The 19,203-nt window shown below is 50.1% G+C and overlaps 1 protein-coding gene across 1 annotated transcript in view; it reads left to right on the plus strand.

Moving 5' to 3' along the window:
* The window catches only part of LOC101605176 (short transient receptor potential channel 2), a 53,171-nt gene extending 34,825 nt beyond the window's left edge, over positions 1-18,346 (plus strand). The window contains 12 exon segments of the mRNA XM_045145041.1: positions 141-860; positions 2,513-2,725; positions 3,630-3,794; positions 5,018-5,192; positions 6,494-6,694; positions 7,530-7,692; positions 9,189-9,281; positions 14,794-14,986; positions 15,806-15,933; positions 16,020-16,098; positions 16,921-17,062; positions 17,955-18,346. Of these exon segments, the coding sequence (XP_045000976.1) occupies positions 141-860; positions 2,513-2,725; positions 3,630-3,794; positions 5,018-5,192; positions 6,494-6,694; positions 7,530-7,692; positions 9,189-9,281; positions 14,794-14,986; positions 15,806-15,933; positions 16,020-16,098; positions 16,921-17,062; positions 17,955-18,346 (2,664 nt within the window).
* The last annotated feature ends 857 nt before the right edge of the window (positions 18,347-19,203 follow it).

A 19,203-nucleotide genomic window follows, 5' to 3' on the forward strand; every position in this document is an offset into this window, starting at 1 on the left:
TAAGACAATTTTTGCTAGAGTGAATTTGGGGCAAGGACAAAACAGTGGTAGCTGGTGATAGAGGTTGAAAGTGAGAAGGATGTCCCCCCCCCCCGCAAGGGGGGTTGTCACTTAGAGTCCTGACTCTCCCCTCCATGTAGCCACAGCCCAACTGGACCGAGATTGTGAACAAAAAGCTCAAGTTCCCACCACCACTCCTGAATGCCATCCAGGAGGGGCGGCTGGGGCTTGTGCAGCAGCTGTTGGAGCCAGGGGCGGAGACCTCAGGCACCGGGCCTGGCGGACCCCCTCGGAATGTGGAGGAAGCCGAGGACCGCTCCTGGAGGGAAGCGCTCAACCTGGCCATCCGCCTGGGCCATGAGGCCATCACTGATGTGTTGCTGGCCAATGTCAAGTTTGACTTCCGGCAGATCCACGAAGCCCTGCTAGTGGCAGTGGACACGAACCAGCCCGCAGTGGTGCGGCGCCTCCTAGCCCGACTGGAACGAGAGAAGGGTCGCAAAGTAGACACGAAGTCTTTCTCACTGGCCTTCTTTGACTCATCAATCGATGGTTCTCGCTTTGCCCCTGGTGTCACCCCACTCACCCTGGCCTGCCAGAAGGACCTGTATGAGATTGCACAGCTGCTCATGGACCAGGGTCACACCATTGCCCGGCCCCACCCTGTCTCCTGTGCCTGCCTTGAGTGCAGCAATGCCCGCCGCTATGATCTGCTGAAGTTCTCCCTATCCCGTATCAACACCTACCGAGGCATTGCTAGCAGGGCCCACCTCTCACTGGCCAGCGAGGACGCCATGCTGGCCGCCTTCCAGCTCAGCCGGGAGCTCAGGCGCCTTGCCCGCAAGGAGCCCGAGTTTAAGGTTGGTTTCTCCTGCTCCCTCTGCCCTTGGAGCTCTGTGTCTGTTTCTTTGCCCAGGCAGGATTGGGCGTGTGGTGGGTGTTCTGGGAAGTGAGAAGAATGAAATCGGATAAGGCCTCTTGTTATCTGAAAGCTACAATACCACATTGAGGGGGATTTTACTCAAAACGGCAGACAGCAGGCAATCTAGGAGTGCCGAGGCTGATATGAGAGGCATGACCCCTACCCCAATGGATCCATCTGAGGAATTAACAGGAAAACAGTTGGGCAGACTAAGGCCTGACATTCAGTAGGGCATGTCTTTCTGGGGTTCTGACCATTGTTGGGACTATCAAGCTTGTGATGACAAGCAGGGAGGCAAGTCACTTTGAGGACTCATTTAGTGCTTCTGTGGGTGGTGCCCACAGGGCTTCCAAAATGCAGAAAATAGTTGGGGAATAAGGGAAGACACTTTAGAGGGGGAAGACATTAAGCTTAAACGCAGGAGAGGCTGGTTTAGTTCAAGGGAAGAGCACAGTGGGTATTTGAAGTAGGACTGTGGTCTCAGCAGAAGCTGTCGGCAAGTGTATGCTGAGTGCAACGGAGACCCCAACAGGACGGGATGCTTGGAGCAAAATGTGGAGGCAGGGACGTGAAATGGTACCAGTCCAATGTGTCTATCAACTAACTAATCATGAACTTCCCTATAAGCCAGGCCACCTGGTTCCCATGCTCAAGATTGCCACTAGGCACGGGGACGTACAAGAATATTAAAAGGAAGGCCTTTGGAGTTGGGGATTTAGCTCAGTGGAAGAGCATGAGTGCCTAGCAAACACAAGGCCCTGAGTTTGGCCCTCAGCACCAAAACAAAACAAATCATAAAATGAAGGCCTGAGGCAAGACACGGCTAGAAAAGCAAAGAATGAAAATAGCCCCTAGCTGGGTGTGGTGGTGCACACCTTTAATCCCAACACTCAGGACAATCACAGAGAGTTTAAGGCCACCCTGAGAATATATAGTGAATTCCAGGTCATCCTGGACTAGAGTGAAACCCTACCTCGGAAGACCAAAAAGAAAAGAAAAACACCCCCTAGATGACTAGCGGAAAAAAGCAGTCCTTGCCTCTTCTCACAGCAGCCCATGAAGGGTGGGCAGAGCCCGGACTCTCATAAGGTTTGGAAAGGAGACATTTCTGGTCCAGTGTGATACTACCTGAGAAACAGTGCTGAGCCACAACCCAGGCCTTGAAAACATGGGCTAGATCCTCTGCCTCATTCACCTCTGCATCTCCTACAGCTGCCAGCACAGGTTTCATATAAGGGAGATGCTAAAAAAGATGGATGAAATGAGCTCATGAAAGGTGTAAGGGCTAGGAGTGAAAGTGAGGACACGAACTAGAAAAGGGATAGCCCAGGAAACAGGCCAAGGCAACAGCAGGTCTGGATTGAAATGAGTCGTACTAAGGCAGAGATGGCACCAGGTAAGCAATGGTGGCACAGGAGATGCCGCATCATAGCAGGGATGGACGAGGTGGCAGAGAAGAAACAAGCATGACCTGGTGACTCCAGACACACGTTCACAGGTCCACTGTTTGGAGGAGCCAGGAGAGGGATGAGGTGATTGGATGGGGTGGGGTCCATAGGATGGTTGACCCATGCACTTCCTTCCCTGTAGCCTGAATACATTGCCCTGGAGTCGCTGAGCCAGGACTATGGCTTTGAGCTGCTGGGCATGTGCCGGAACCAGAGCGAGGTCACTGCCGTGCTCAATGACCTGGGCGAGGACAGCGAGACAGAGCCTGAGGCTGAGAGCCTAGGCCAAGCCTTTGAAGAGGGCATCCCCAACCTGGCAAGGCTACGACTGGCTGTCAACTACAACCAGAAGCGGGTCAGCTGGGCCTACTGCCCCCCCTCCATTGTGCCCTGGTCCCTTGCTTTGCTTCTTCTGAGAATCCCCCCACACACACACCCCATCTTAGGCAATGACTTCCTGACCTCAGGACCCATTGAGACCTTGATTCTGAGCACCCTTCCATCTGAAACCTTGGTGACAAGAAGGGAAGGTGCCCTGCCTGTCCTAACCCCTCCCAGCCCTTGGGAGACCCATCACCCACCAGAACCTAGCCTTCAGACTGGAATAGTCAAGTCTCAGGCTCAGCTTTGCCTCTGGCCCCTGAGTAACTTTGGCTCAGTCTTCTGTTAGACTTCAGGACTTCACTGTGCACAGCAAATTCAGACTAGATCTTGGGTTAACTATCCAGGGATTCTTTTGCTCTCTCTCAGTAGACATCCTCTCCCCACCCTGCAAGATAAAGAGAAACATGTTTTGTGTTCAATCTCCCACAACCCTTTGCTTCCTACTCTCACCACACACCGGTATCCTGACCCACCTGACATGTAAGCAAAACTTTGCTGTATGACGGCTCCCCAGCTCTGCTCAAGAAACAGCAGACCCACATTCCCTGTCTCTTCCCTTCTCAAAGCCATTCCGATTTCTCTTGCCTCACACTCCTATGAAGGCAGGGAACCCTGAGGGGTTTAGGAATTAATACACCCAGTTCTGCCTATCCTTGCATGACTTATGTCCAAGAAGGTGGGTTCTGGGACATCTGAGAAAACCTCTAGCTAAGACTCCTTCATAGCAAGGCCAAGAGACAGCCGGGACTGCTTATGTGGTCACGTGGCAGCTGAGTCCCCTCTGTTCTGGGCATGGAGAGAAAGTAAGGGCTCTGTACCCAACTGGCTCCTTCCTCCTTACCTGGCGGCCACCTTCTCACTCCGTCTCTGCTCAGTTTGTAGCTCACCCTATCTGCCAGCAAGTCCTGTCCTCCATCTGGTGTGGAAACCTGGCCGGCTGGCGTGGGAGCACCACCATCTGGAAGCTCTTTGTGGCTTTCCTCATCTTCCTCACCATGCCCTTCCTCTGCATTGGCTACTGGCTGGCGCCCAAATCCCGGGTACTAAGAATGAGATTAACAATAATTCAGTTCGGTGTTTTGGAAGCAAGCTACTGGTAGTAGGGGAGGTGGGCTGGAGGCAGGGACAGGAGTTACAGAGACTTGTTAAGAATGCCTAGAATAGCCAGGCACAGTGGCGCACACTTTTAATCCCAGCACTTGGGAGGAGGCAGAGACAGGAGGATCTCTGAGAGTTCAAGGCCACCCTGAGACTAAATAGTGAATTCCAGGACAGTCTGAGCTAGAGTGAGACCCTACCTCAGGGGGAAAAAAAGTGCCTAAAGAGAAAGCATAGAGAGATGCTTAGGTTGTCTGAGGTAGGAAGATCAAGTTTAGGGTAAAAATGATGAACTTACCTTTTTTTGTTTTTTTGTTTTTGTTTTTAATATTTTTTTATTTTATGATAGAGAATTGGCACACCAGGGCCTGCAGCCACTGCAATCCAACTCCAGACACATGTGCCATCTTGTGCGCATGCGTCACCTTGTGCCTCTGGCTTATGTGGGTCCTGGGGAGCCGATCCTGGGTCTTTAGGCTTCTCAGGCAAGTGCCTTAACTGCTAAGCAATCTCTGCAGCCCCTTGTTTTTGTTTTTGGTAGGGTCTCACTCTAGCCTAGGGTCACCTGGAACTCTGTACTCCCAGGATGGCCTCAAACTCACAGAGATCCTCTTACCTCTGCCTCCCGAGTGCTGGGACATGCACCACCATACCTGGCTTTCAACTTACCTTTGGGTTGTTTTGTTTTTTGGGTTTTTTTGGGTTTTTGGTTTTTGGGTTTTTTTTTGAGGTAGGGTCTCACTTTAGCCCAGGCTGACCTGGAATTCACTCTGTATTCTCAGGGTGCAGGGTGGCCTCAAACTCATGGCGATCCTCCTACCTCTGCCTCCCAAGTGCTGGGATTAAAAGCGTGTGCCTCCATGCCTGGCTCAATTTGCCTTCTAACTTGGCTGAGTCTGAACAGCCTGTGGAATCCCAAGAGAAAGTTTCTTTACCTCTGCAATCCTCTGTTCCTGGTGTGGGGGGGGGGGGCACACAACAGAAATGGGGTAACAGTACCTACCTCACATGGTTGTGAGGCAAGACAATGGGAAGTATAGGGCCTAGTACACTCTCAATGTCTGAAGAAGAGAGTGAATGCGAGAAAAGCAGAATGACGTGTGTGGTACACAGTCCAGCATGACAACAGGAATTCGAGCGTCCTGTCTCCCTGCCTCCCCCAAAGTTGGGCCGCCTGCTGAAGATCCCAGTGCTGAAATTCCTGCTGCACTCCGCCTCCTACCTGTGGTTCCTCATCTTCCTGCTGGGAGAGTCCCTGGCCATGGAGACACAGCTAAGCACGTTCAGCGGCCGCAGCCAGAGTGTCTGGGAGACGTCACTACACATGATTTGGGTTGCAGGTACCTGAGTGGGACCCTTTCTTTATGGTAGTCTCCCTTGAGCCCCTCCCATGCTGTTCTTCATAATAAGCACCCCATTATGTGTTTGGGGGGGGCGGTGCAGGGACTCTGCTTCTTTGGTTTTCTCTGAACAAATAGCAGATCTACCTGGGCTCTGGCCCACCAACTGATCCTTTCCTTTTGGCTCTGATCAGAGGACCCAGCCCTGGGGCAGACCCTGAGCAAGGACCCCATGCTTCCCATTCCCTGACAGTAGTCGTTACCCACACTAGCGTTTCTTATTCTCTCAGCAATAAGACACCCATCCACAGGGTCAATTGGCACCTTGCCCAGGATTTCTGGTGGCATGTCAGTATAATGCCAGAAAAGCTTATTCTGGAGGTATGGAACAGAAAGCTTCACAGGCCAGCTTAAAATGCTCATATCACAGTTTATTAAACCCATAATTAGGGAGCTGGAGAGATGGCTTAGTGATTCAGGCACTTGCTTGTGAAGCCTAAGGACCCAGGTTCAATTCCCCAGTACCCATGCAAACCAGATGTACAGGGAGGCCCATGCATCTGAAGTTTGTTTGCAGTGGCTGGAAGCCCTGGCATGCCCGTTCTCTCTCTGTCATTTTTTTTTTTTTCCTCTCTTTCCACCAAACAAAATAAACCCACAATTAGTTCATGTTTGATGGGAATACCATGTGATTGTCAGTAGTGGGGCTGGTTTGCAATGAATAGAAGGTTCTGGGACACCCCAGGGAACAACAGCAGCAGGTGTGCCTGGGCACAGCTATACTTGCGGTTGTTCCTGATGAGCAGTCACGAATTTTATGTGCACTCTGGGCAGGGGACATGTGGAGTCAACATGGGTGTCACCTATAGGTAGCTAGCTCCCAAGATCCCCTAACTCCCAGTCTGGTGTTGGATCCACTGAGACTTGTGCATGCTGAGCAGGCTTATAATGTAGATCCCCTTCAAGACAGATTCTTTTTCGGTTTTTCGAGGCAGGGTCTCACTTTCACTCAGGCTGACCTGGAATTCTCTTTGTAGTCTCAGGGTGGCCTCGAACTCACGGTAATCCTCCGAGTGCTGGGATTAAAGGCGTGCACTGTTTGTGCAGGTCACACTGCACCAATGTGGGCTACTTATTTTCCCGGGGGCGGGGGTGGCTCATTTTGTGCCTGGGTAGATTAAATGATGGATGAGCTCCCTGCCCCCGTCAGGGGCGCTGCCACTAGAGTCTGGCAGAGTCCTGGATGGCTGAGGAGATCTCAGCCCCCTTCTCTCCTGGTCCCTGCACGCCCCCCTCCCCAGGCTTCCTCTGGTTTGAGTGTAAGGAGGTGTGGATCGAGGGCCTGCGCAGCTACCTGTTGGACTGGTGGAACTTCCTGGACGTGGTCATCCTGTCCCTGTACCTGGCGGCCTTCGCACTGCGCCTGCTCCTGGCTGGACTGGCCTATCTGCACTGCCGGGGTGCCTCCGAGAGCAGCACCTGCCGCTATTTCACCACTGCTGGTGAGGTCCCTGTGTTCGTTCTGCTTCTCACTGTTGTGACAAGAGACCCGACAAAGCACCGTTTTATTTACTTTTTTTTAGTTTTTTGGTTTTTCGAGGTAGGGTCTTGCTGTAGCCCAGGCTGACCTGGAATTTGCTATGTAGTCTCAGGGTGGCCTCGAACTCATGGTGATTCTCCTACCTCTGCCTCCCGACTGCTGGGATTAAAGGCATGCACCACTATACCCAGCACAACTTTTCTTTTAAAGTATTTTTATTTATTTGAGAGAGAGAGAAGGAGAGAGAGAGAACGAGCCCTGGAGAGGAGAGAGTTGGCATGCCAGGGCCTTAGACACTGTGTTCAAACTCCAGACGCTTGTGCCAGTTAGTGGGCATGTGTGACCTTGCCTTTGCCTCACCTTTGTGCATCTGGCTTACATGGGGTCTGGAGAGTCAAACATGGGTCCTTAGACTTCGCAGGCAAGCGCCTTAACCACTAAGCCATCTTTCCAGCCGCAAAGCAACTTTTCTAAAGAAGGAAGAGTTTACTTTGGCTCATGTTTTGAGGCAATACAGTCCACTGTGGCCAGGAAGACATAGTTCTTGGGGCTGGAGGCAGCTGGTCACATTGTGCCCATAGTCCAGGACCCCAGCCCGTGGGTTGGTGCCATCCACCTTCAGCATTGGTCTCCCTCAGTTAAGCCTATCTGAAAACGCCCTCATGATATACCCAGAGGTGTGTCTCCTAGGTGACCCCAAATTAGGCTAAGTTGACCATGTAACCATCACAGTCTGTCAGGCTCAGCCTTCACTGCTGGGCCCTCCTCTTCTTTGGACCCTTACCCCACCCCACCAGAGAGAAGTGAGTGGCGCACAGAGGATCCCCAGTTTGTGGCGGAGGTGCTGTTCGCCATCACCAGCATGCTCAGCTTCACCCGCCTGGCCTACATCCTGCCGGCCCACGAGTCGCTGGGCACTCTACAGATCTCCATCGGCAGGATGATCGATGACATGATCCGGTGGGTACTGTCTGCACCCAAAGCACCTCCTTTCTGATATGCTCCACTGGGCCCTCTGGAAGTTCCATGGCTTTGGTCCTCCAAGAGCATAAGCTTCAGGGACCTCAGAACCCCAGAAACCATAGGCAGGATCTGGAGTAGTAATGGAAGTGTGCAGATCTCAGCAGGCAGGATCCAAAGCCTCCGCCTAATTCTCAGAGGCCCGGGAAAAACCCGGGCCACTGAGAGCAGAGAGAGCCCATGGTTGGTATTCTGGTATCAGTTACCAGTTCTGTCCCCTGCCTGTGACCCTTCTTGGGCCTCACTTTCCCTCTTTTTATTTATTTATTTATTTGTTGTTGTTGTTGTTGTTTTCTAGGTAGGGTTTCATTCTAGTCCAGGCTGACCTGGAATTCACTATGTAGTCTCAGGATAGCCTTGAACTCACAGTGATCCTCCTACCTCTGCCTCCCAAGTGCTGAGATTAAAGGCGAGGGCACCACCCCCGGCTTAAAATTTTTATGTGTTTATTTATGTGAGGAGGAGGAAGGTAGGGAGAGACTAAATAAATAGCCAGCGTCTCTAGCCACGGCAAATTCCAGATGCATGCATGTGGTACCATATGCATCTGGCTTATGTGGGTTCTGGGGACTCAAACCTGGGTCCTTAGGCTTCACAGGCAAGCATTTTAACCACTAAGCCATCTCTCCACCCCACTTTTCCCTCTTTAAAAAAAAATTGGGGGGGGGCGGAAATATGGCTTAGCTGTTAAGGAACTTGCCTGAGAAGCCTAAGGATCCAGGTTCGATTCACCAGGTCCCACATAAGCCAGATGCACAAGGTAAGTACATGCTTCTGGAGCTTGTTTATAATGTCCGAAGGCCCTGGCATGCCCATTCTTTCTCTCTCTCTCTTTCTACCTCTTTCTTTCTCTCTCTAATAGGTAAATAAATAAAAATTAACTTTTTAAATTTTTTAAAAATTCATTTATTAGACACAGAGAAAGAGAGAAAAAAATGGGCATGCTAGGGCCTCTAGTCACTGCAAACTAACTTGAGACCACCTTGTGCATCTGGCTTATGTGGGACCAAGAGAATCGAACCTGGGTCCTTAGGTTTTGCAGGCAAGCACCTTTTAACTGCTAAGCCATCTCTCCAGCCCTAAAAATATTTTTATGTATTTGAGAGAGAGGGATAAAGACAGATACAGAGGGAGAATGGGTGCAGCAGGGCCTCCAGACACTGCAAACAAACTCAAGTCACATGTGCCACCTTGTGCATCTGGCTTACGTGGCTACTGGGGAATCAAACCTGGATCCTTAGGCTTCACAGGCAAGTGCCTTAACCACTAAGCCATCTTCTCCAACTGTTTTCATTTAAACAGCAAACAAAAACAAAACCAGACAGACTATCACCTCTCCTTACCTCTCCTCCTCCCCTACCATTCCTCTTCCCAGAGCCTGACTTTTCCTAGGGTAGAGACCTACTCTGACCCTAACACATTCTACTCTCTGCCAGGTTCATGTTCATTCTCATGATCATCCTGACTGCCTTCCTTTGTGGCCTCAACAACATCTATGTGCCCTACCAGGAAACAGAGCGGCTGGGCAAGTATGCCAGGCAGAGGAAAGATGGGCATGTTGGGAGGCTGGGACTGTGCATATTAGCCACCTCTTTCTCCTTCCCTCTTTCTTTAAAATTTTTATTTATTTGAGAGTGACAGACAGAGAGAGAAAGAAGCAGATAGAGAGAGAGAATGGGCTCACAAGGGCCTCCAGCCACTGCAAATGAACTCCAGATGCGTGCGCCCCCTTATGCATCTAGCTAATGTGGGTACTGAGGAATCGGGCCTTGAACCAGGGTCCTTAGGCTTCACAGGAAAGCACTTAATGGCTAAGCTGTCTCTCCAGCCCTCCCTCTTTCTTTTTTATTTAATTTTTAAAATATTTTACTTATTTATTTGAAAGAGAGAGCTGGGCGCGGCAGTGCACGCCTTTAATCTCAGCATTTGGGAGGCAGAGGTAGGTGGATTGTCATGGGTTCAAAGCCACCCTGAGACTACTTGGTGAGTTCCAGGTCAGCCTGGACTACAGTGAGACCCTACCTAAGGAAAAAAAAAAAAAAAAGATAGAGAGAATGGACATGCCATAGCCTCCAGGTGCTGCAAACAAACTCCAAATACATGCAACACTTTGTGCATCTGGCTTACATGGGTCCTGGGGATTTTGCAGGCAAGCGCCTTAGCCACTAAGCCATTTCTCCAGTCATTTCTTTCCTCTTTCTTTCTTCTAGTCTAGTCTAGTCTCGTCTCATCCCGTCCAGTCCCCTCCCGTCCTCTCCCGTCCCATCCCATCTAGTCTAGTCAAGTCTATCAAGGTAGGGTCTCCCTCTAGCCCAGGCTGACCTGAAATTCACTATGTAGTCTCAGGGTAGCCTGGAACTCACGGCGATCCTCCTACCTCTCTGCCTTCCGAGTGCTGGGATTAAAGGCGTGCACCACCACACCTGGCTCTTTCTTTACCTGGTTAATTCTCTTACATGCTGATAGGCTGTGACTAAACTGCATGCTGCCTGTCATCCAGTGCCTTTAGCAGCCAAACATGATTCTTTTTATTGACAACTTTGATAATTGTAAACAATATCCTGTGGTAATTCTCTCCCTCCCCCAACTTTCCCCCTTTGAAACTCCACTGTCCAACATATCCCCACCCCCCAATTAGTCTCTATTTTATTTTGATGTCATGACCTTTTCCTCCTATTGTGATGGTCTTGTGTGGGTAGTGTCAGATACTGTGAAGTCATGGATATCCAGGCCATTTTGTGTTTGGAAGAGCACATTGTAAGGATTCCTACCCTTCCTTTGGCTCTTACATTCTTTTTGCCACCTCTTCTGCAATGGAACCTGAGCCTTGGAAGGTGTGATAGAGTAGTTTTAGTACTGACCACTCCTCTGTCACTTCTCAGCACCATGGTGCCTTCTGAGTCATCCCAAGGTCACTGCCATCTAAAAAGAGAAGCTTCTCTAACCAAAAGTGAAAGTAGCATTCATATATGGGTATGAACATTAAGAGAAATGCTTACTAGGCTGTTTGATGATCATAGTATATATATTTAGCTAGACACCAGCAGATGTTACACTCCTAGGGCTCATGACTACCCCTGTTAATACGTGATATTTTTAAGGGGAAAGAGGGAAAAGGTGATGAGGTTCTGATATAGTCCAAGCTAGCCTTGAACTTTCTGTGTGGCTAAGGAAAGGGTGGCCTAAAGCTCCTGATCATCCGACCTCTACCTTCCAAGTGCTAGGATCACAGGGATGCACCACCAAGCCCTGCTCCACAGAGTTTTTTCCTGAACTGGTTTCTACAATGTTGGCTTCAAGACAGTGATTTTCTACATCTGTCATTTCTTCTGCATCTATTATCTGGCATTCCTCTGTCAAGATTTTTTTGTTGTTGTTTTTTCAAGGTAAGGTCTCATTCTAGCCCAACCTAACTGGCTGACCTGGAATTCACTATGTAGTCTCAGGGTAGCCTTGAACTCTCAGCGATATTTCTACCTCAGTCTCGCAAGTGCTGGGATTAAAGGTGTGTGCCACCACACCCAGCTAGGCTAAAGTTCTTTTAAAATAATTTTTTAAATATTTCATTTATTTGAGAGATATATTTAGAGAAAGAGAAGAATGGGCACATCAGGGTCTCTAGCCGCTGCAAATGAACTCCAGATACATGTACCACCGTGTGCAGCTGGCTTTATGTGGGTATGGGGAATTGAACCTCAGTCTTTAGGCTTTACAGGGAAGCACCTTAACCGCTAAGCCATCTCTCTAGCCCTTATTTTAATATTGTTTATTTATTTATTTGCAAGCAGAGAGACAGAGAATGGGCACATCAGGGCCTCCAGCCAATGAAAATGAACCTCACAGCTGGAGAGATGGCTTAGCGGTTAAGGTGCTTGCCTGCAAAACCTAAGAACTCATGTTCAAATCTCCAGGTCCCACATAGCCACACACTGTGACACAAGCACACAATGTTGTACACACACGCACAAGGGGGCGTACACATCTGGAGTTTGTTCACAGTGGGTATTGCAGTCAGGTTCACACTGCTGGCAGAAATCACCTGACCAACAGCAGCCTGTGGGCAAAACAGGTTTATTTTGGCTTACAGACTTGAGGGGAAGCTCCATGATGGCAGGGGAAAATGGTGGCATGAGCAGAGAGTGGACATCATCTTCTGGCCAACATCAGTTGGACAACAGGAACAGGGGAGTGTGCCAAACACTGGCAAGGGGAAACTGGCTATAATACCCATAAACTGCCCCCAACAATACACTGCCTCCAGGAGGCATTAATTCCCAAATCTCCATCAGCTGGGAACCTAGCATTCAGAACACCTAAGTTTATAGGGCACACCTGAATCAAACCACCACAGTGGCTACAGCCCTAGTATTCCCATTCTCTCTCTCTCTTTCTGCCTGCTTCTTTCTCGCACTCAAAGTAACTTTTAAGAAATTAAGAAAATGAACTTCACATGCATGCACTTCTTTTTTTAAAAAAAAATATTATTTATGCCGGGCGTGGTGGCGCATGCCTTTAATCCTAGCACTCGGGAGGCAGAGGTAGGAGGATCGCCATGAGTTCAAGGCCACCCTGAGACTACAGAGTTAATTCCAGGTCAGCCTGGACCAGAGTGAGACCCTACCTCGAAAAACCAAAAAACAAAACAAAACAAAAAAAATATTATTTATTTATTTGAGAGAGGAATAGAAGGAGAGATAGAGAAAATAAAATGGGCATGCCAGGGCATCCAGCCACTGCAAACGAACTCCAGATGTATGCACCACCTTGTGCATCTGGTTTATGTGGGTTCTAAGGAATCGAACCTAGGTCCTTAGCTTTACATGGGTTCTTGGGAATCAAACTCACATCTTTAGGTTTTGCAGGCAAGCACATTAACTGCTGAGACATCTCTCCAGCCCTTGGGCCTCTTTTTGCATCTGGCTTTATGTGGATACTAGGAACTTGAACCCAGACTAGCAGGCTTTGTAAGCAAGTACCTTTAACCACTGAGCCATTTCCAGTCCTGGCTTGATTTTTTTTAATATATTTTTTTAAATTATTTGAGAGAGAAGGGCTGGAGAGATGGCTTAGCAGTTAAGCTCTTGCCTATGAAGCCTAAGGAGCCCGGTTCAAGGTTTGATTCCCCAGGACCCACGTTAGCCAGATGCACAAGGGGGCGCATGCGTCTGGAGTTTGTTTGCAGTGGCTGGAAGCCCTGGTGTTCCCATTCTCTCTCTCTGCCTCCTTCTCTCTGTCTGACATTCTAAAATAAATAAAAATGAACAAACAAAAAAAATATTTGAGAGAGAAAAGAAAGAGGCAGAGAGAGAATGGGCATGCCAGGACCTCCAGTCCCTTCATACAAACTCCAAATGCATGTGCCACCATGTGCATCTGGCTTTATGTAGGTTCTGGGGAATTAAACCTCAGGCTTTGCAGGCAAGCACCTTGACGTTTCTCTCTCTCTCTGTTTGTTTTTTGAGATAGGGTCTCACTCTAGTCCAGGCTGACCTGGAATTCACTATGTAGTCTCAGGGTGGCCTCGAATTCAAGGTGATCCACCTACCTCTGCCTCCCAAGTGCTGGGACTAAAGATATGCACCACCACGACCGGCTTGGCTTGATGTTTCTAATGATGATGTTAAAGAACACATGCTTGGGCTTTGAGATATTGGTCAAGAACTTCTCATGGTTTCAGTTCATTCAATTTTATTTATTTATGTATTTATTTTGGTTTTTCAAGATAGGGTTTCACTCTAGTCCTGGCTGACCTGGAATTCACGATGTAGTCTCAGGGTGGACTTGAACTCACGGTGATCCTCCTACCTCTACCTTCCAAGTGCTGGGATTAAAGGCATGCACCACCACGCCCGACTAACATTCAATTTTCTTATAAGGATCCTTGAATTCATACTTCAGGTTATTAGCTTAAAGTGACCTAGCTTTCATAGTTTAAACCATGAATCTTAGGGCTAGGGACAGAAACTGCTCATTCCAGCCTGATTCTTCAGTTCTGGTGGTATAACACCTCAGTAGAAAGGCAAGGCTGAGCCCTTGTGGGTTGCTCATTCATAGATAATATCTTAAAAGTGTTTTTTGTTGTTGTTGCTTTGGTTTTTCAAGGTAGGTTCTCAGTCTAGCTTAGGCTGGACTGGAATTCACTCTATAGTCTCAGGCTGGCCTCAAACTCACAGCAGCCCTACCTCAGCCTCCCAGAGTGCTGATCAGATCAAAGGCATATGCCACCACTCTTGACTAGAAGTGTTTTTGCTGGGGCCTGGAGAGATTGCTCAGTAGTTAAAGATACTTGCTCTGCAAGCCTGCTGACTGGAGTTCAGCACGTAAAGCCGCCTGTGGCAATGGGAGGCAAAGTTAGGAGAATCCTAAAGCTTGTGGGCCAGTCTGGCATTTTCAGAAGCACAAACAAGAGAGGCTCTGTCTCGAACAAGGTGAAAGGAAAGGACCAACACCCCAAGCTTGCCCTCTAATCCTCTCCCCCCCACACACATTGTGGCATACACATATCCATGCACACACACACACACACACACATACATATACATACATATGCACACAATGTGTTTTTGTTGAAAATCTCAGGTAAGGGCTGGGGAGATGGTTCATTGGTTAAAAGTGCTTGTTTGGGGCGGGGCTGGTGAGATGGCTTAGCAATTATGGTTTTTGCCACAAAGCCAAAGGGCCTAGGTTTGATTCCCCAGGACCCACGGAAGCCAGATGCACAAGGTGGCACATGCATCTGGAGTTTGTTTGCAGTGGCTGAGGGTCCTGGTGAGCCCATTCTCTCTCTCTCTCTCTCTAACTCTCTCAAGCAAATAAAATAAAACAAAGTTAAAAAATGAAATAAATACATATATATATATATTTTTTTTAAAGATAGGTGCTCAGTAATGGCAAGAGGCTCTGTAGGCCAAGGTAGTCTGAGGGGCTTTGTGGAGACAGAACCCCTTAGACTGGGTCCTGAGGGGGAGTGTTTCTGGGCAGAGCCCAGGCTTCCCTCCCCACCCCCCTGCTTCTTTCTCCTTTGCTTGGCCCACCACCCAGTTTCAACGAGACGTTCCAGTTTCTCTTCTGGACCATGTTCGGCATGGAGGAGCACAGCGTGGTGGACATGCCTCAGTTCCTGGTGCCCGAATTCGTGGGCCGGGCCCTCTACGGCATCTTTACCATCGTCATGGTCATTGTCTTGCTCAACATGCTCATTGCCATGATCACCAACTCCTTCCAGAAGATTGAGGTGTGTGTTTAGGCCAGGGAGAGAGGAAGAGGAGAGTGAGAGGTGCGGACCCTTGGGTCTCTGCTCTGCTCCACTGCTGTCTTGTATGTGTATCTGGGCAGATTCTCCCCTGTACAGTGAGGCTCTCGGTGCTGCTATTAATATCTGTATGTGCCAAGTCTGGTGCTCTGTGCAAGGTTGTTGTTTTGTTTGTTTGTTTTTGTTTTTTTTTGTGGTGGGTTGGATTCATTTATTGTGGAAAAGTACTTACTTTGGGGAACATGAAAATGTCAGGAGGACTGGAGGAATGGCTTAATGGTTAAGATGCTTGCCTGTGATGCCTAACGACCTTGGTTCGACTCCCCAGAGCCACGTAAGCCAGATGCTCATGGTGGTGCATGCATCTGAGTTTGTTTGCAGTGGCAGAGGCCCTGGAACACCCCCATTCTCTGTAAATAAACAAATAATAAATAAATAGACAGGCTTAGGAGGAAAGGGATGGAGTTGGGTCTGCAGATTGGAGAATAGGCAGGAACCTGAAGTTAGAGGGACAAGAAAAAATGGAGAAGAGAGGAAAGGGGAAGGCAGACCCGGGAATGTGGGGATAGATGGGGTTGGAGATAAGAAAGTGGTTGGTGGCGCATGCCTTTAATCCCAGAGGCAGAGGTAGGAGGATCGCAGTGAGTTCAAGGCCAGCCTGAGAATACAGAGTGCATTCCTGGGCTAGAGTGAGACCCTACAAAAAAAAAAAAAAAGGTTGGTACACTGGGGGAGACAGAGGCAGGCGGAGTGGGCAAGAGGCCAGCGTGGACTTCACACAGCCCCCCTTTGCGTCCCCAGGATGACGCGGACGTGGAGTGGAAGTTCGCGCGCTCCAAGCTCTACCTGTCCTACTTCCGGGAGGGCCTGACGTTGCCTGTGCCCTTCAACATCCTGCCCTCCCCCAAAGCCTTCTTCTACCTTCTCAGGTGATGGCCCCCTGAACCCCCAGCCCCTACACACGACCCTAGGCTCTGTCCCTCACTCATGTCTTCCCACCATTAAAATCTCCCAGGAGAATTTGTCGGTTCATTTGCTGTGGCTGCTCCTGTTGCAAAACCAAGAAGCCAGACTACCCCCCCATCCCCACCTTTGTGAGTACCTCCTCTCTGTCCTCCCACCAGGATCCATCCGTATTCACCCCTGCCATCAGGGCGTGCCTGCCCTTCTAGCCATGGAAGCCTGCTCCCATTTTATTTATTTATTTATTTATTTATTTAAGAGCGACAGACACAGAGAGAAAGTCAGATAGATGGAGAGAGAGAGAATGGGTGTGCCAGGGCTTCCAGCCTCTGCAAACGAACTCCAGACGCCCCCTTGTGCATCTGGCTAACGTGGGACCTGGGGAACCGAGCCTTGAACGGGGGTCCTTAGGCTTCACAGGCAAGCGCTTAACCGCTAAGCCATCACTCCAGCCCGCCTGCTCCCATTTTGCATCCTCCCACATGGCTTCCCCTTCTCTGTTCCTGGCTCTGGCCAGTTCCTGCCACTCCAACCCCACATCCTGCAGCCCGACCCCACGTCCATGCCCCGGTCCTCCCCAACCACGACTATCCCTGAGCCGCAGACAGAAGCGGGCCTGGGTGATTTTGGACGGCATACGATGAGGCCAAGGGTAGATGATCTCAGCTGGGAGATGCGTCTGCACCCCAACCCCGCCTGGCCCCAGGAGATCCGTCCTTCATTGCTGCCAGCCTTCCGTCTCTCGCCTGCCACCAGTCTCCTCTCACGGTCCACCCTTCCCCTAGTCGGGCCTCATTCCTCTGCCTTCCAGGGCTGCACAGAGATTAGGTGGATGGGCTTCAGGGACAAAGGCACAGCCTTTGCCTCTGTCGATTATTTCTGGAGCAAGATGGAGATTGGAGGCAGGCAGGCTACTGAGGAGAATCTCTCACCCTCTTGTCCTCTCATTGCAGGCCAACCCCAGGGCAGGGGCAGGGGCAGGGGCAGGGGCAGGGGAAGCAGAGCGGGGGTCCTACCGTCTTCGCGTCATCAAGGCTCTGGTACAGCGCTACATAGAGACTGCCCGGCGTGAGTTCGAGGAGACCCGTCGGAAAGGTTAGTTGTTCGCCCCCTACCCAACATCTTCCTGATTCTGGCTCAGCTGGGACAGATGTCCCCACCCAGACCCAAGCCCTCATTCAGCTGCATCTGTACACGGCCTCCTCCCGCCCTGCTGCTGGGAGCCACAGCCTTGCACTTCACTGCCCGCCGACCTGTGCGGGTGCTGGTTCTACTCACTGATCACTCAGTCCTCCTTTATTCAATGTGCTTTCATGTTATCATTCATGTATTCAATCCGTGCTGTGTCCTCCCTTGCCCCAGGCTGTATCTTAAAGGGAGGGGCTCTGTACAGATCAAGGACTCGTGAGAAGCCATCAGACTGGGCAGAAAGGGCTGAGCTAGGAGACACACGGGTTGCAGTGGGGACCCAAAGGGCAAACAGAGCCCATTGCTTCAGGCAGACTGAGGAGAGGAATGAGTTGGACAAAGGTTAGGTAGGATTTGAGCTGAGCTTGAAGGATGCCAATGTACTGGCCAGACATGGTAAGACATGGAGAAGGCTAAGTGGGACAGGCGTGCACCCCACATCTACCCACTAAGACTTTCCCTATGGTTCCTCCTTCTCTTCTGGTCCAAAAGGCTTTCCTGCTTTCTTTCTTTGTTTTGAGACAGTCTCACTAAGTTTTCCGGGTGGCTTTGAATTCTTGGTCCTCCTGCCTCAGACTCCCTTGTAGCTGGGATGACAGGCTTGCGCCACCACACCTGACTAACACATTCTTTCTCTCTGTCTCCTGAAGTTACCATCCTCCCCACCTGACCCCTCCGTTCCTCCAAGTCTTCTTCCCTTAGGATCCAGCTAGAGTCCCAGGGCTCTGTGTGTGGGATAGAAGCGGTTCTGAGCAGGTCCACCTTCTGAAAGACCTCCTTCTGCTACGCCCCTCCCTAGACCTGGGCAACAGGCTGACAGAGCTGACCAAAACTGTATCTCGACTGCAAAGTGAGGTGGCCAGTGTGCAGAGGACCCTGGTATCGGGAGGGGCACCACGGCCTCCTGATGGAGCCAGCATCCTCAGCCGCTACATCACCCGAGTACGTAACAGCTTCCAGAACCTGGGCGCCCCCATCCCTGAGACCCCAGAGCTGGCCGTGCCAGGGATCATGGGGACTGAAGTGTCTTCAGAAACTGGGCTAGATGCTGCTGGGCAGGGTGAGGCTCCAGCTTCCAGAGAGCCCCGCCCCGCCTCCCCAGCTCATGTGCTGGTGCACAGGGAACAAGAAGCACTGGGGGCAGGGGACTTGCCCCCAGAAGAGGATCTAGGGACCAAGGGTGAGTCCTAATACATGGAAAGGTACCCCTGTCACCAAATATAGTAGCCTAGCTGGGTGGAGTTAGGGTCCCATAGAAGAAGCCTATGTTGCTTTCCTTCTTTTCTTTTTTTTTTTTTTTTTTTTTTGGTTTTTCTGAGGTAGGGTCTCACTCTAGCCCAGGCTGACCTGGAATTCACTATGGAGTCTCAGGGTGGCCTCGAACTCACAGCGATCCTCCTACCTCTGCCTCCCGAGTGCTGGGATTAAAGGCATGCGCCACCACGCCCGGCTATATGTTGCTTTCCTTGAAGCCTCAATAAAACTTTTGCTGTTGGGTATCAAGTGCCTCTGGTGTGGGTGACAACCTTGCCTCTTGATTTTGTTCTGTTGTTTGTTCTTTGTTTGTTTGTTTGTTTTCAAGGTAGGTCTTGCTGACATGGAATTTACTCTGTAGTCTCAAGGTGGCCTTGAACACATAGCAGTCTTCCCATCTCTGCCTCCCAAGTGCTGGGATTAAAAGCGTGCACCACCACGCCTGACTCTTAATGTTTTAAAATCCTTCTACTGGGCTGGGGAGATGGCCCCATGGTTAAATGAGCATGCTTGCAAAGCCTACTGGCCGAGGTCTAATTCCCCAGCACCCATGTAGGACCAGATGCAAAGTGGCGTGTGCATCTGTGATCCCAGCATGCTTACTGGAGCCAGGAGAACCCGAAGCTCAAGAGGCAGCTAGTCTGACATGTTCGCCTGCAGTCTGCTGGTTTGTTCACAATAATAAGAGGCCGTGTCTCAAAGGAGACAGAGCACAGACACTTCCTCAGACTTCCACAAGCACACTGTAATGTGTGCACATGTGCAAGCGTACATACACACACACACAAATGTAA

This window comes from Jaculus jaculus, chromosome 3 (assembly GCF_020740685.1).
Source record: "Jaculus jaculus isolate mJacJac1 chromosome 3, mJacJac1.mat.Y.cur, whole genome shotgun sequence".
Taxonomy (NCBI): domain Eukaryota; kingdom Metazoa; phylum Chordata; class Mammalia; order Rodentia; family Dipodidae; genus Jaculus; species Jaculus jaculus.